This window comes from Geotrypetes seraphini, chromosome 2 (genome assembly GCF_902459505.1).
Source record: "Geotrypetes seraphini chromosome 2, aGeoSer1.1, whole genome shotgun sequence".
NCBI classification, from domain to species: Eukaryota; Metazoa; Chordata; class Amphibia; order Gymnophiona; family Dermophiidae; genus Geotrypetes; species Geotrypetes seraphini.
Window position 1 is genome coordinate 10,939,339 of NC_047085.1, and position 14,777 is coordinate 10,954,115.

The following is a 14,777-nucleotide window of genomic DNA, read 5'->3' on the forward strand; positions in this document are numbered from 1 at the left end:
CGAGGAGGGACTTTGACACCCCTGCCATAGGAGGTGGCAGATACCGAGGTCCGGACGGCCGCAGGCAGCAATTAACCAAAATATTCACAGCCAGGCCTAAACCAGACATTAGCGAATATCCAGGCCCCCAGAAGTTAGCTCAGCAACAAAGACTGCCCTAACTTTATCCAGGCGCCCGGTTAGTGGGCTAAAAAAATAATTCCTATCCGGGGTCAGTCCCAGCTCCATCTTGGCTTTGCCATGCTGCTACTTGATAGAAACCAAAATCTAAGTAAAGGATCTATAGTCATCAAAAATTGTGCTAAATCATTTTTGGGACACTATTTGGTGGATTTTCACTGGACTTTATCTGGGGAACTGAAGAGATTGGTAATCGTCATCACCTCCAGCTGCGCCCACATTGCGGATTCTATCAGGACGCCAATTTGGATAAGTTTTTCTTTTTTTACTTGCTTTTGAGAACAGTTTCTTTTGGGTTCTGGTAGGGCGGTGGTGCTGTGATGTGGCAGATGGTGTATATCATTTACCGAGCACTTTCTTATTATTTAATACCATTTTTTATGAATATAGATCCTTTACATAGGGCTCCTTTTACAAAGGTGCGTTAGGGCCTTAACGCACAGAATAGCACGTGCTAAATGGCCCCGCGCGCTAGACCTTAACGCCAGCACTGAGCTGGCGTTAGTTCCAGATGCGTAGCGCATGCTAAAACCCTGCATATGCTAAAAACGCTAGAGCACCTTAGTAAAAGGAGCCTATAGTTTTTTGTTTTGGTCTCAATGGAGGGATCTGGAATAGTTTTTTTGAATTATTGCTACTTGATAGAGCCATTATCCAATGAAATGCTGCTGAAGTTATCAGCGGCAGAGCCAGCCAATGAATTAACCAGGTCAGAGCTTTCCAACCCAGCTAGATCCCTCTCAAAAGTTTGTCCCTAAACCGCTCAGGCCACAGAAAGTCAGTGAAACAAGAAACACAGGTCAGGCAGGTTTTACATAAAGAAGCAATTATCACAAAACCACAGAACTCCATAAAGAAGGCTGCAACGTACCGATCATCAGGGGGGGGGGGGGGAATGCACAACAGATCCAAAAGCATGACTTCCACCAGGGAACATTAAAAGTATAAACTGTGCTGAGTACAGCCCTGGCACAAGGCAAAAGTCGAACAAAGCCTAGACTGTAGGCCGTGACAGCTGGAGAGGAGGTTTCCAGCTGTAGCTGAACAGAAATCTGGAAACCCCACTTCTTTTCCAGAGACAGTCCTGGCTCCCCGTATGCATGACCTCCCCCCCTCCCCCCACACGCTACCCTCAAGTGGTGGAAGCCCAGTCTGCCATCCCAGAAATACAACTGGACCTCCCTGTCAGAAGGTAGAGGCTGTATTGTCCAGGAGTCACTGGCATAGCGTGAAGGATGTCACTTATGGCATAACAGATGCCAGCTGGCCCAGGATGGGGACAGACAGGACCTACTCAAACCCCTCTCCCCCGCTTAGAGACATTTCACACTGTTCTTCTGGGGATTTGCCTTAATATGGGATTTCACGGGCCACTTACACATTCCTATTCCATGGTGAGCAAAGCTTATAGGTACTAGGAGTAGGGAGAAACCTCTCAGGAGGCTCCGCGTGAGATAAGATGTCACCTCATAGAGAATTTAGGGCAGACAGAACCTGGCTGAGTCTTCTACCCCAAACCTGCCTTAGGGTCAATCTCCCAAAGCACTCCAGAATACCTCTCAAGGTCAATCACAGCTGAAACATTAACATCAAATTGGATTTGAAAGGAAGGCTTCAGAAGCATTCATTAACCCTTCACTGCCAGCAGTTGGGGCATGGAAAAAAGGACAGCCACATTCTAGATTCTACCATATTTAAAGGGTTATATGGAGCACTCTGGGAATAGTTCACTTCTTTTAATATTTGAAAATGGACCATTAATCAAAGTTATATTTTGCAACCACAAAAGCCAAGCTCAGTTCCATGCATGAATCAGTAAAGAAAACATGAATCCATGGCAGGGCACTTCAGCTCTGTCCCTTCCCTCAAACACAGAACATACAGGAGATAGTGTCAAGTATTTCACATTAAGAAAAAAAAAACACAAAACTAGGTTAATATAGATTTTTTAAAAACATTGTTGCTCTGAAAGACATACCTGTTTGGAAGGATTAGAGCAGTGGTTCCCAACCCTGTCCTGGAGGACCGCCAAGCCAATCAGGTTTTCAGACTAGCCCTAATGAATATGCATGGAGCAGATTTGCATGCCTGTCACTTCCATTATATGCAAATCTCTCTCATGCATATTCATTAGGGCTAGCCTGAAAACCTGATTGGCCTGGCGGTCCTCCAGGACAGGGTTGGGAACCACTGGATTAGAGAATGACACGGGGACAAATTTTTCCCCATCCCCCGTCCTCGTAAGTTTTGTGGCTGCCCCATTCCTTTAAGCTCTGCCTTAACTGCACAGGCCTCGAACACTTATGATTTTAAAGGGTTTGAGGCTTGTGCAGATGAGGACGGAGCTTGCAGGAATGGGACAGGGACAGGAAAAGAACTCGCAGGGACGGGAAAATGAGTTCCCGTGGGGACGGGGGAAAATTTGTCCCCGCGTCATTCTCTAGGAAGGATCTCAAGGGCTGATACTGCTTAATGCTTACATACTTCAAAGACACCATACCATAGTACATAACAGGAGAATGACAGAGAGGTCCATGTTAAAAAAAAAAAGATAAAATCAAATCAAGTAGGGAAACCTGACAGATTCACACGCAAGTTCCCAGTCAGGAAAAGTAATCCCTAAAATTCCAGATTGGGGCTAAACTAAACTAAACTAAACTAAGCCTTAAGTTTATATACCGCATCATCTCCACGGAAGCGGAGCTCGACACGGTTTACAAAGCTTAAAAATACAAGAAGAGAGGGGAGAGAGAGTTTACAAGAGCATATGAAAAAGGGGGGAAGTAAGCAGGAGATGTTATATATTAGAGAAAAGCCAGGTTTTCAGTTGTTTTCGGAACAGTTGGAGGGAGCCCAGGTTCCGCAGCGGGATAGTGAGATCGTTCCAAAGGCCCGTGATTTTGGAGAGGAGGGATCTTCCCAGTTTGCCTGCGTGGGGGATGCCATGTAGAGAGGGGAAGGATAGTTTATGTCTGTGGGCGGATCTGGTGGTAGCAGGCGTTTGGGCGAGGAAGGATAGAGGGATTAGTGGCGGAAGGATGCCGTGAATTATCTTGAAAGCCAGACAGGAACATTTGAAGTGAATTCTGGAAAGTACAGGGAGCCAGTGAAGATTGGTAAGTAAGGGGGAGACGTGATCAAATTTGCATTTAGCAAAAATCAATTTGGCTGCAGTATTCTGGCTATGCAGTATTCTGGCTATCCAGATCTAGACCAGTAGCTCCCAAACTTGTCCTGGGGGACCACCAGCTGTTGCGTGCACATCTGCCATGCATATTCATTGTGGATATCCTAAAAACACAGCTGGTCCCCAGGACAAGTTTGGGAACCGCTAATCTAAATACCACAGAGTTGAGCAAACACACACACACAGTCCGCCAAGATCAGACCAAGTCAAAGGAAGGGGGCCGCAAAAACCAAGAGTATAACTCTCTGGTTCAATTCAGGGAGGATTTTGGTTCCTTCACCATCACACACACAAAGATGCACACAAATATATTCATATACAAAGGCTAAAATCTTAAAAGGCTCAAACTTCTCAGCCCCATTTTAAGGCACTTTTCTTCCTAACATCACTCAACTCTATCCATACGTAGGGTTACCAGACGTACAGATTTACCCGATCATGTCCAGACGTCCTGATGGCTTTTCAAAACCCAGCACTTGGTCGGGGTTTTGAAAAGCTCCCAGCTCGGGATCGCAACGGCGTATGCGCGGAGGAATCGCGGCGACGTCACGTGCATGCATAGAAGCCCTTCCAACGTGGCTCCAAGCACGAGAACAGGTTGGGGGGGGGGGGCAGGGCGGAACTGGGCAGGCCTGGGGGTGGGGCCATGGGTCCGGATTTTACAGGAGTCAAATCTGGTAACCCTATCCATATATTAAATACAAACCGAGATTCATCAGGAGAGCGCGCGCACATGCACACACAAAATGAACGAAAAAATATTTATGAAGTACAGAAGAGAATCCAGCCCTTAGCACTAGACTCAACAAGTCAGCTGTCCTTTCATTTCTATTTGCCCCTCTGACCTCGACCCCTGGGGTCAGCCATTAGGATCAATCAGCCATTTGAGCCAAAAGGGACAACAGTCATACATAAAAATTGCCTTTTATTTCTCACTTTTTCAGTTTTCATCCCCCTCCCGCCAATTCTCTTCTTCTCAGGCTCCTCAGCCCTTCTCCTCATCACACCTAGATTCCAGCTCCTTTTCCCAAGAGAAACTACTGTTAATAGTTGCAATTGTGCGAGCCATGTTATTGCATAAAAGTTTATTTTTCTTCTCAACTCTCGTAGGTTTTTTTTGAAATGCATAGTATAAAGCCACCATAACGAAGTAGGTCATGTGAATGGGGATTGTCAAATCAGAATAAGCTCACGAAAACAATTTCCATTCATTAGAGTCTCTCAGCTGAGAAGGTACACAGTAGACGCATACAATGTTGGAATGAGAGAATGACACGGGGACAAATTTATCCCTGTCCCCACAGAAACTCATTTCTCCTAGGACAAGCAGGATGAGTCAGCCACATATGGGTGTTGTCCCAACAGCTCCCAATTTGCAGATAAGCTCTCCAATAGCTCAGAGAGATTTTTTTTTTTTTTTCTCTCTGAGCACGTGCAGTGCCCGGGCCCCACTGGGCATTCCCGAGCCCTTCCCATTTCCCCCTGCTTTCCCCTAATCCCCAGTCTTTAGTTTCCACCCGTTCCCATCGGTCGGATTTTCTACAGCTCTCCATTACAACTTTTCTACTTATCACCTTGAAGATGCCTGAATCATCTAAAGAAACGACTGGGATGCAGGAGGAGGATGAATACACTGGATCCTCATGAATTGTGCGCCCACTGATTGGATCCGGCGCGCGAGGTTTCCGTGTTGCTTGCATTGTGCGCACATGTCACCACGTGCACGCAAGCTAAGGAAGAGGGCACTGAGAGACTTCATGAAGAGAAGTGAGGCCCGAGAATCTCCCTCCAGCAGCCATCCTCATCGGAATGCAGCAGCGGGGGATCCACAAGCTACAGCGGATGCCCTGGCTCAGCTAATCCCCCCGCCTGCATCCTGTCCCTGCCCCCATTCCTGCAAACTTCATCCTCATCTGCACAAGCCTCAAACACTTTACAATTGTAAGTGTTCAAGGCTTGTGCGGTTAAGGCAGAGTTTTCAGGAATGGGTCAGCGACTAAACTCACGGGGACGGGGTGGAGAAATTGAGTTCCTGCAGAGATGGGAGCAAATTTGTCCCCGTGTCATTCTCTAGTTGGAACTCTCCAAGCTTACTCAGAAGCGCCGTGCCAGGAAGCTCCCGCCAGGCTACAATAGCTGAATTGTGTGTTTATTTCATATGAAATGTTTTAGTCAGAGTGCAATTACCTTCCACGGCACACACAATTGCAAGCTCTCATTGCAAATTCCTTTCACGCCCACCACTATGTTATGAGAAGAGATTTGTCCTCTGTTGCCACAATGAGCATTATAAATTCAGTCAACCTTTACAATCTCTGTTGGAAGATGTCAGGGGTCCAGGAAGTGCCCATCCCCTCTCTTCCTACCAATATTTAGACTGGATTATTCCCATTCATAGTTGAATTGCTAGTTAACAAATTTTGAGTGAAGTACACTGGGTGCAAAATGTCTCCTGGGTGACTTGACCAGACGTCAAAGACGCTTTTATTGGGTGGGATGGCCTGCAACATGCTGTCCAAGTCCATGAAAATAGGAGGCTGGAGAGACTGCTGTCCAGGAATGGGTGGACCTGGTATTAATCCCCAATACGATGGGCTGATGTACCTGGCTGGACTATAGCTATAATAAGGCAAGCTTGGCATGCTGCTGATTGTGAAGAAAGGATTTAGGTTCGATGGGGCCACGACATTGGGAGGCACAGACTTGGTGTAAGATGTCGGCAATTCCCATGGCATTAACGGGACCCTCTTTGAAGGCTCTGGGGTAAAATCTCCAGTATCCTCAGAGTCTGAGCTGGAACTGCCTTTCTCGTGGTCTAGTCTTGGATATTTTGATGGTTGTTTTTGGACCTCTGTTCGCTGTCGTTGGTTTCTGCAGTCCTTTTCATCATCAGAAGAGGTGTTGGAGATGCTTGAAGAGGAAGCCGATGAAGTTAGATTCATTGAAGCTCTGATTGAACAGCCTAGACTGCAAGAGGGTCCCCAGGGAGCATACACCATGGAATCCACAGGAGCACTAGAAGAAATCATAGCACTGCATGGAGGTCTCCATGGAACTGGAAGGGCTCTGGAAGAGATAGAATGTGGTGGAGGTGGTGGTGCTAGGTTCTGGAAACTGCTGTTCCTGAGAAGGCACCATTCGGTGGACCGATTCGAAAGAGATTCGTTAACTTGGGTACTCCTCTCTGGGGTTTTGGGTTTTCCCGGGAAGCTCATGCCCTGCAGATTATCAAGCAATGAGTCAATCATGAAAGAGTTATGGAGTTTGGTCCCATTGCTTCCCCGGAAACCATTTTCACTCTGGGGATTGGAGCCAACTGATGGACTTTTGATCCCTGCCTTCCAACCTACTGAATCCTCACAGTGGTATTTCAGCCCTTGAAGAATGTAAGGAGCAAGGTCAAAGGCAAAGAGGGTATTGCTCTGCCGGGCAATGGAGGTGTTTTGCAGTTTCAGAGCCTCTGGGGGGATACGGGTCACATCCACCATCCAGAAGTTTCCTTTCGACTGAGGCTTCCCTGGATCTTTGAGCACCTGAAAGAGAAAGAATTGGTATTACGGGCAGAGGGGATCACATATGTTAAGGATGTTACAATGGAAGCCCCTCAAGAGGCCATTATAACAACTTAGAGGAGATGCTCCCCCCCCCCCTTTATTCTAAGAGGTTTTTGTTCAGGTTAGACAGTGTCAGTTACAGGAAGAGCAATGTCCAAAGATCTGTTCTAATCCATCTTCCAACTGCAAGAGGACATAATAGAGATCTTTGGACAGTGTCCCTTCTGTTATAAATAATAATAATAGCTTTATTTACATCTGTGCTGGGAGAGTACATAATCTGGTAAGGCTGTTTACATAAGAACATAAGAATAGCCTTACTGGGTCAAACCAATGGTTCATCTAGCCCAGTAGCTCATCCTCACGGTGGCCAATCCAGGTCCCTCATACCTGGCCAAAACACAAACAGGAGCAACATTCCAGAATCTCAAAGAGTAAACAATATTCCGGAACCCCAAAGAGTAGCAACATTCCATGTGGAATCCCCAAATAGTAGCGACATTCCATGCTACCAATCCAGGGCAAGCAGTGGCTTCCCACATGTCTGTCTCAATAACAGACTATGGCTTTTTTCTCCAGGAAACTGTCCAAACCTTTCTTAACACCAGCTATGTTAACCACTCTTACCACAACTTCTAGCAACGCATTCCAGAGCTTAACTGATCTCTATGTGAAAAAATAGTTTCTCCTATTGTTATAAAAATATTTCACTGTGACTTCATTGAATGTCCCCTAGTCTTTGTAATTTTTGACGGAGTGAAAAATCAATCTATTTGTATCCGTTCTACTCCACTCAGGATTTTGTAGACTTCAATCATATCTCCCCTCAGCTGTCTCTTTTCCAAGCTGAAGAGCCCTAACCATTTTAGTCTCTCCTCATACGAGAGGAGTTCCATCCCCTTTACCATCTTGGTCGCTCTTCTTTGAACCTTTTCTAGTTCCACTATATCTTTCTTGAGATAAGGCAACCAGAATTGAACACAATACTTAAGGTGAGATCACACCATGGAGCAATACAGAGGCATTATAACATTCTTAGTTTTATTAACCATCACTGTTTTAATAATTCCTAGCATCTTGGTTTTTTTGGCCATTGCCACACATTGGGTGGAAGGTTTCAGCGTATTGTCTACAATGACACCTAGATCCTTTTCTTGGGCGCTAACTCCCAAGGTTGGCCCTTGCATCCGGTAATTATGATTTGGATTATTCTTTCCAATGTGCATCACTTTGCATTTGTCCACATTAAATTTCATCTACCATTTGGACACCCAGTCTTCCAATTTCTTAAGGTCCGCCTTCAATTTTTAACAACTTTGAACAGTTTAGTGTCATCTGCAAATTTAATCACCTCACTCGTCCTTCCAATTTCCAGATCATTTCTAAATAAGTTAAATAGCACCGGTCCCAGTACAGACCCCTGCGGCACTCCACTGTTTACTCTCCTCCATTAAGAAAAATGACCATTTAACCCGTACCCTCTATTTTCTATCCGCTAACTAATCCCTATGTTCTCTGGGCTTCAGTAGCAGGTTTCCGGGTCTTGCCGCATCTGTGTAGAAAGAACCGACGTTTCAGTCATCATACTGTGGCTTTCTTCATGGCATACCATAAAAACTTGCATTGAAAAATCTTGCATTGTAACTATGGCAAATTGTAACCTGTTAACTGTATATTGTGTATGTTGTTTTTAAAAAAAAATATTTTTTTTATTATTATTATTTTTAATATTTTATTAATTTTCCAAAAAAGCTTAACTGTGCAATATACATATTAACAATCAGAGAATAAAGCACAAAATGCACATCCATGTTATAAATATATACATACAGTATGTTTATCTAACCCACCCTTCTATTAAATAATCAATAAATCAATAATAAATACATATTTATACTTTCAAACTCCTTATCTTATATAAGGACGCACACAACTTTCGGGTAAAAGGGGTTCACATATAAAAGCACAGGCAACTTGGAGGATGCAACAGGTTCTGAGCACCCACGGAAGCCATAGGACGAACTTTCCAGTCTTCTGCACCGGCTGCAGTATGTATGACTACCTCCCCTCAGGGACTACGGCATACATTTGCAGTAGGTGCAGGGAGCTGGAAAGCCTGAAACAGCAAGTCTGGCTGCTAGAGGGAACCGTGAAGGAACTTGAAGAACTTCTCAGTCATAAGGAGGAAAAACACAAGCAGGAGAGGTTGATTGTGGAGTCCAGTACCAGTGAAGTGATTGAGGAATTGGAGAGATACATAGAAGATGCCCACCAACAGATTGTGGAAATCCCAGGGCTTGAGATCAGAAACCAAACAACCCAGGAGGATGAAGTAATTGATACAGAAGGAGGCACCAATCCAATCAGAAGAGTAGATAGACCATCTGGGGATGAGCCACAGAAGACGGAAGACACGATTTACACCATGGATACGGACTTAAGACCCCAGAGGAACTTCAAACTAAAGAAGATTGGGATCATAGTTGGTGATTCCATCATAAGAAGTGTGGACAGCCACACTGCGGGAGGAAGAGAGGATAGAATTGTTACCTGCCTGCCTGGTGCAAGAGTGAGGGACGTGGTCAGCAGGATCACCAGGATCATAGACAGAGCAGGAGGAAAGGATACTGCCGTACTTATCCACGTGGGCACCAACGATATTAGCGGACGGAAATACAATAGGGAAATAATGAAGGACCAGCTCCGATCACTTGGGAGGCAATTGAAGGTCAGAGATGTGAAGGTGGCTTTCTCGGAAATCCTCCCGGTGCCGAGAGCGGACGCAATGCGACAGGAAGAACTGAGAGAAGTAAACGCCTGGATGAGGCGATGGTGTGATGAAGAGGGTTTCGACTTCGTGCGAAACTGGACAACATTCTGGGGAAAAAGCAGGTACTTTAGAAAAGACGGTCTACACCTCACCAAGCAGGGAGCGAGAGTCCTAGCTGAGAACATGAAGAAGTTCATTGAGAAGGCTTTAAACTAAAGATCAGGGGAGAGCCGACAGTCGACAACCAGTCGATGGCCCAGACACTAGGATATCCGAAAGAAGAAACTTCAAAAAACCACACAGCTATAGGGGAAGAACATGATGAAACTACGGGAGGCGACGAAAATGAAAAAGATCAAGTGGATACAAAAAGTGGTGGGAGAACCACTAAATCCAGGAAATTAGCACAAACAGATCTTAAATGTATGTATACAAATGCTAGAAGCTTAAGAAACAAAATGGGCGAACTGGAAGAACTAGCAAGAAATAAACAACTGGATATCATAGGAATAACAGAAACGTGGTGGAATGAAGAAAATGTATGGGACACGGCATTGCAAGGATATAAACTATACAGAAGAGATAGGATTGGGCAAAAAGGGGGAGGCATTGCCCTGTACGTCCAGGAAGAAATAAAGTCTGTTAGAGAGGGGGGGATGAATGCAAATAGTAAACTAGAGTCCCTCTGGATAAAGATTCCTGGACAAAAAGAAGCAGATACACAAATTGGCCTCTATTATCGACCACCAGGTCAGACTGAAGAAGCAGACAAAGAAATGATGGAGGAAATTCACAGTGGATGTAAATCAGGAAATGTAACGATCATGGGGGACTTCAACTTTCCGGGGATAGACTGGAAACTGGGAACATCAAACTGCGGCAGAGAGACAAAATTCCTGGAGGGGATAGGAGATCGTTTCCTTGAACAAATGGTGGGAGAACCGACAAGAGGAAACGCAATCCTGGACTTGGTTATAAATGGCATTACTGGAAGGACAGCAGATGTAGAAGTTACAGCCCCGCTGGGGACAAGTGATCACAATATGATCAATTTTACCATTGGCATCGGAAAAGGGAAACCAATCAAGATTAAAACCACAACCTTTAACTTCAAAAAAGGAAATTACGACAGTATGAGAACCATGGTTAAAAAACGGCTCAAGAAGGGCAAAGCAGAAATCCATTCAGTTGAACAAGCATGGTCTCTACTGAAAAACACCATCATTGAAGCTCAGAATCTTTACATACCGAAGATATCCAAAGGAAGGCGAAAAAAGAACAAAGGAGAACCAGCTTGGTTATCCAAAGAGGTGAAGGTTGCAGTAAGGGAGAAGAGGAACTCGTTTAAAAAATGGAAACAGGAAAAAACAACGGAGGCCTGGAACTGTCACAAAATCGACCAGAAAAAGTGTCATAAAGCGGTTATACAAAAAAGACTATGAAGAAAAGATTGTGCAAGAAAACAAAAACTTTAAGCCCTTTTTTAGATATATAAAAGGGAAGAAACCAGCAAGAGAAACTGTGGGCCCTCTCAACGACCAAGGAATGATAGGGTCAATCAAAGAAGATAAACAGGTTGCTGATAGGTTAAATTCATTCTTTGCCTCTGTCTTCACAAACGAGGACACTACAACAATGCCAGACACTGGGAGGGTATTCACCGGAGACATAGAGGAGAGCTTAACATCAATAAATGTGGAGTTGGACCAGATTTACTTTCAGATTGACAAACTAAAAAGTGATAAATCCCCTGGACCGGACGGGATTCACCCGAGAGTTTTAAAGGAACTTAAGATAGAAATTGGGGAACTACTACAATCTTTAGCTAACATGTCAATCAGAACCGGGCAAGTACTAGATGACTGGAGGACAGCAAATGTCATCCCAATTTTCAAAAAAGGATCAAGAGGTGAACCAGGAAACTACAGACCGGTGAGTCTCACATCGGTTCCTGGGAAGATAATCGAAACACTAATTAAGGACCACATTGTACAACACTTGGATAAGCACAACCTAATGAGAGATAGTCAACACGGCTTCAGGAAAGGGAGGTCATGTTTGACAAATTTACTTCAATTTTTTGAGAAGGTTAACAAGCAAATAGATAGTGGAGATCCAGTGGACATAATTTACTTGGACTTCCAAAAAGCGTTTGACAAAGTTCCACACGCAAGGCTTCTGAGTATACTATTAAGTCATGGAATAGGAGGAGAAGTGCACGGATGGATCGGAAATTGGTTAGAGAACAGAACGCAGAGGGTAACCATAAATGGGAAATTCTCAGAATGGGAAAAGGTGACCAGCGGCGTGCCCCAGGGCTCGGTTCTTGGTCCCATTTTGTTCAATATTTTTATAAATGACCTGGATGAAGAAATAACCTGTAATATAATCAAGTTTGCGGATGATACGAAACTATGTCGGGCGGTTGGCTCTCAAAGGGACTGTGAGGATCTTCAGAAAGATCTAAATCAGCTGGAAACATGGGCGACAAAGTGGCAGATGAGTTTTAACATAGACAAATGTAAGGTGATGCATCTGGGAAGGAAAAACAAAGAACATGAATACAAGATGTCGGGGGTGACATTAGCCAAATGCGAACAAGAAAGGGATTTGGGGGTGCTGATAGACAGAACCCTGAAGCCATCGGCTCAATGCGCGGCGGCGGCGAAGAAAGCAAATAGGATGTTAGGCATGATTAAGAAGGGGATCACGAGTAGGTCGGAAGATGTTATAATGCCACTTTACAGAACAATGGTCAGACCACACTTAGAATACTGTGTCCAACACTGGTCTCCATACCTTAAGAAGGACAAAATTCTGTTGGAGAGGGTACAGAGACGAGCTACGAAATTAGTCAAAGGCATGGAGAATTTAAGCTACATGGAACGCCTCGGAAAACTAGGACTGTTCACCCTCGAAAAGAGAAGACTGCGTGGGGATCTAATAGAGATTTTTAAAATATTAAAGGGATTTGATCAAATTGACCAGGAAGCAGCATTACTGACAATTTTCAGATGTGACGCGGACAAGAGGTCATAGCTTAAAACTGAATGGCAGCAGGTTCAGGACAAATGTCAGGAAGTTCTGTTTCACACAAAGAGTGGTGGGCGCTTGGAATGCTCTCCCGGAGGAGGTGGTGGCAGAAAATACTGTGCTGGGTTTCAGATGCAGTCTCCCTTCCCCTCTCCGCAATTTGAGCCCCCTTCTACCATTCCGTAAGCATCTGAAGACCTGGCTCTTCTCCAGAACGTAACCCCGTCCCGCTCCTGGCACTCTCACACCAACCTCTCTTCTCTCATACTTATATAATTCCACTGGAGTTCCGTTCCTTCCCTAACCATGTAAACCGTGTCGAGCTCCATCTGCGGAGATGATGCGGTATATAAACCCAAGATTTAGATTAGATTAGATTAGATTAGATGCATGTTGGATGCACACCTCCTTGCAGATCATATTGAGGGATACGGGAAAACCGGGTCTCCAAAAAGGAGCACCTAAATGGGCCTCCGCGTGTGCGGATCGCCGGACTAGATGGACCTTGGTCTGATCCGGTGAAGGCGTTTCTTATGTTCTTATTTCCTCCCTCCCTCCCTGGATGTGAATAGAAGTAAACCAAATTAAAGCAACCAGTTATGTTGCATTCATAAAAGATGTCAATGGTTCCCAAACCAATTTAAATATATGACCATCCTCCTCTATAATAAAACCCTAAGCGCGCAAGCGCACTTAGGGTTTTATGATTCCTGCAACGTGTTGTGTCCTTCCGTGGCCGTATTCTATTTACGGTGTACGGCAGCTTGAGGCGGCTGTTGGCTTGAAGCGCGCGCAGGCAGTTGAGCCGTGGCGAAAAGTGTTGTGCGGGTGCTGACAGGAGGGCAGACGCGAACAGATAGGAAACCGAATGCTGGATAGGGGGAGCAGGGAAGAGGTGCTACTGGACGGGGGGGGGGGGAGGTAAAAGGAAGGGAGAAGGGCTGCTGCTGGACAGGGGGAGCAGGCAAGGGGTGGTGGTGGACAGTCGAGGAAAGAGAGAGACAGAAAGAAAGACAGACAGACAGACAGACAGAAAGCAGCCAAGGAGAGAGAGAGAAAGAAAGACAGACAGACACACACATCTATTCTAGCACCCGTTAATGTAACTTAAAGACTAGTGTCCTAATAATTTCGCATTCATTTTCTCATTCTTATATGCGGAGCATAAATTTGCCCACCAAAAAGAGAAATTAAGACGATCATGATTTTTCCAGTTGTGTATTGTGTTTGTTGACCTGTAATCCGTCCTGGGTTCTTTGGGTAGGACGGGATAGAGAACGAATTAACTAAATAAAGTGAGAGATCTGACTATCCGCTGTGCCAACATATGTTGGGTGGAGAATCCCTCTGTCTCCAGCTGCTGACCTACTATACAAGTCACTTTTCCACCCCAATGGGATTGAACTCTCCTTGGGAAAGATCTTCTCTCTCTGTTACGTCGTGTACTGCATTATTCTATGGCTCCCTGGCAGCACGAATGGTGTCTCAGGCCCCACAAAAGTATGTAAGTTTCCAGGGTTGTCCCTTCTCACTAGCAGAGCTGAGGAACCATGTCTAGTTTAGCCTAGGCAGAGACCCACAGCACTAAAGGATGCTTACCTCTCTGTACCATCGATGCCAGTACCATGCACCACGCCTCCCACTGCTCCAGCTCCCTCTTTTCCACTCCTGATCACCTGCTCTTCCTCCAATATCTCTCCAGCATCTCCCACCACCCCAAAGTTACCGATGAAAGGAGCAGAATGTGCTTTTTTCCTGTCTTATGAGAACGCCATCCAGCATTGGCCTCACATAGCCCAAGAAGGGTGTGCCACGGCCACTGAGCTCTGCCCCTTCAAGCGGACTCCACCACAGAGCCTTTCTTTTGGCAGCTTCGGATGACAATCACTGGTGCCTGGGTAAGATATTCTGTTGTCCACAGAGAATCCTTGTTACAGATAAGTTACTTCACTTACTGGAAAGTTGCTATTATTTGGGTTTCTGCCTGGTACTTGTGACCTGGATTGGGCACTGTGAAAACAGGAAACTGGGATCAATGGACCTTTGGTCTGTC

The 14,777-nt window shown here is 45.2% G+C and overlaps 1 protein-coding gene across 1 annotated transcript in view; it reads right to left on the minus strand.

Annotated features, from left to right (window-relative positions):
- Window positions 1–5,241: 5,241 nt before the first annotated feature.
- LOC117355778 (forkhead box protein H1-like) overlaps window positions 5,242–14,777 on the minus strand; it is a 29,884-nt gene continuing 20,348 nt past the window's right edge. Inside the window, exon 4 of the mRNA XM_033934812.1 lies at window positions 5,242–6,900. Within this exon, the coding sequence (XP_033790703.1) occupies window positions 5,740–6,900 (1,161 nt within the window). The 3' untranslated portion in view covers window positions 5,242–5,739. The remainder of the gene's footprint in view (window positions 6,901–14,777) is intronic.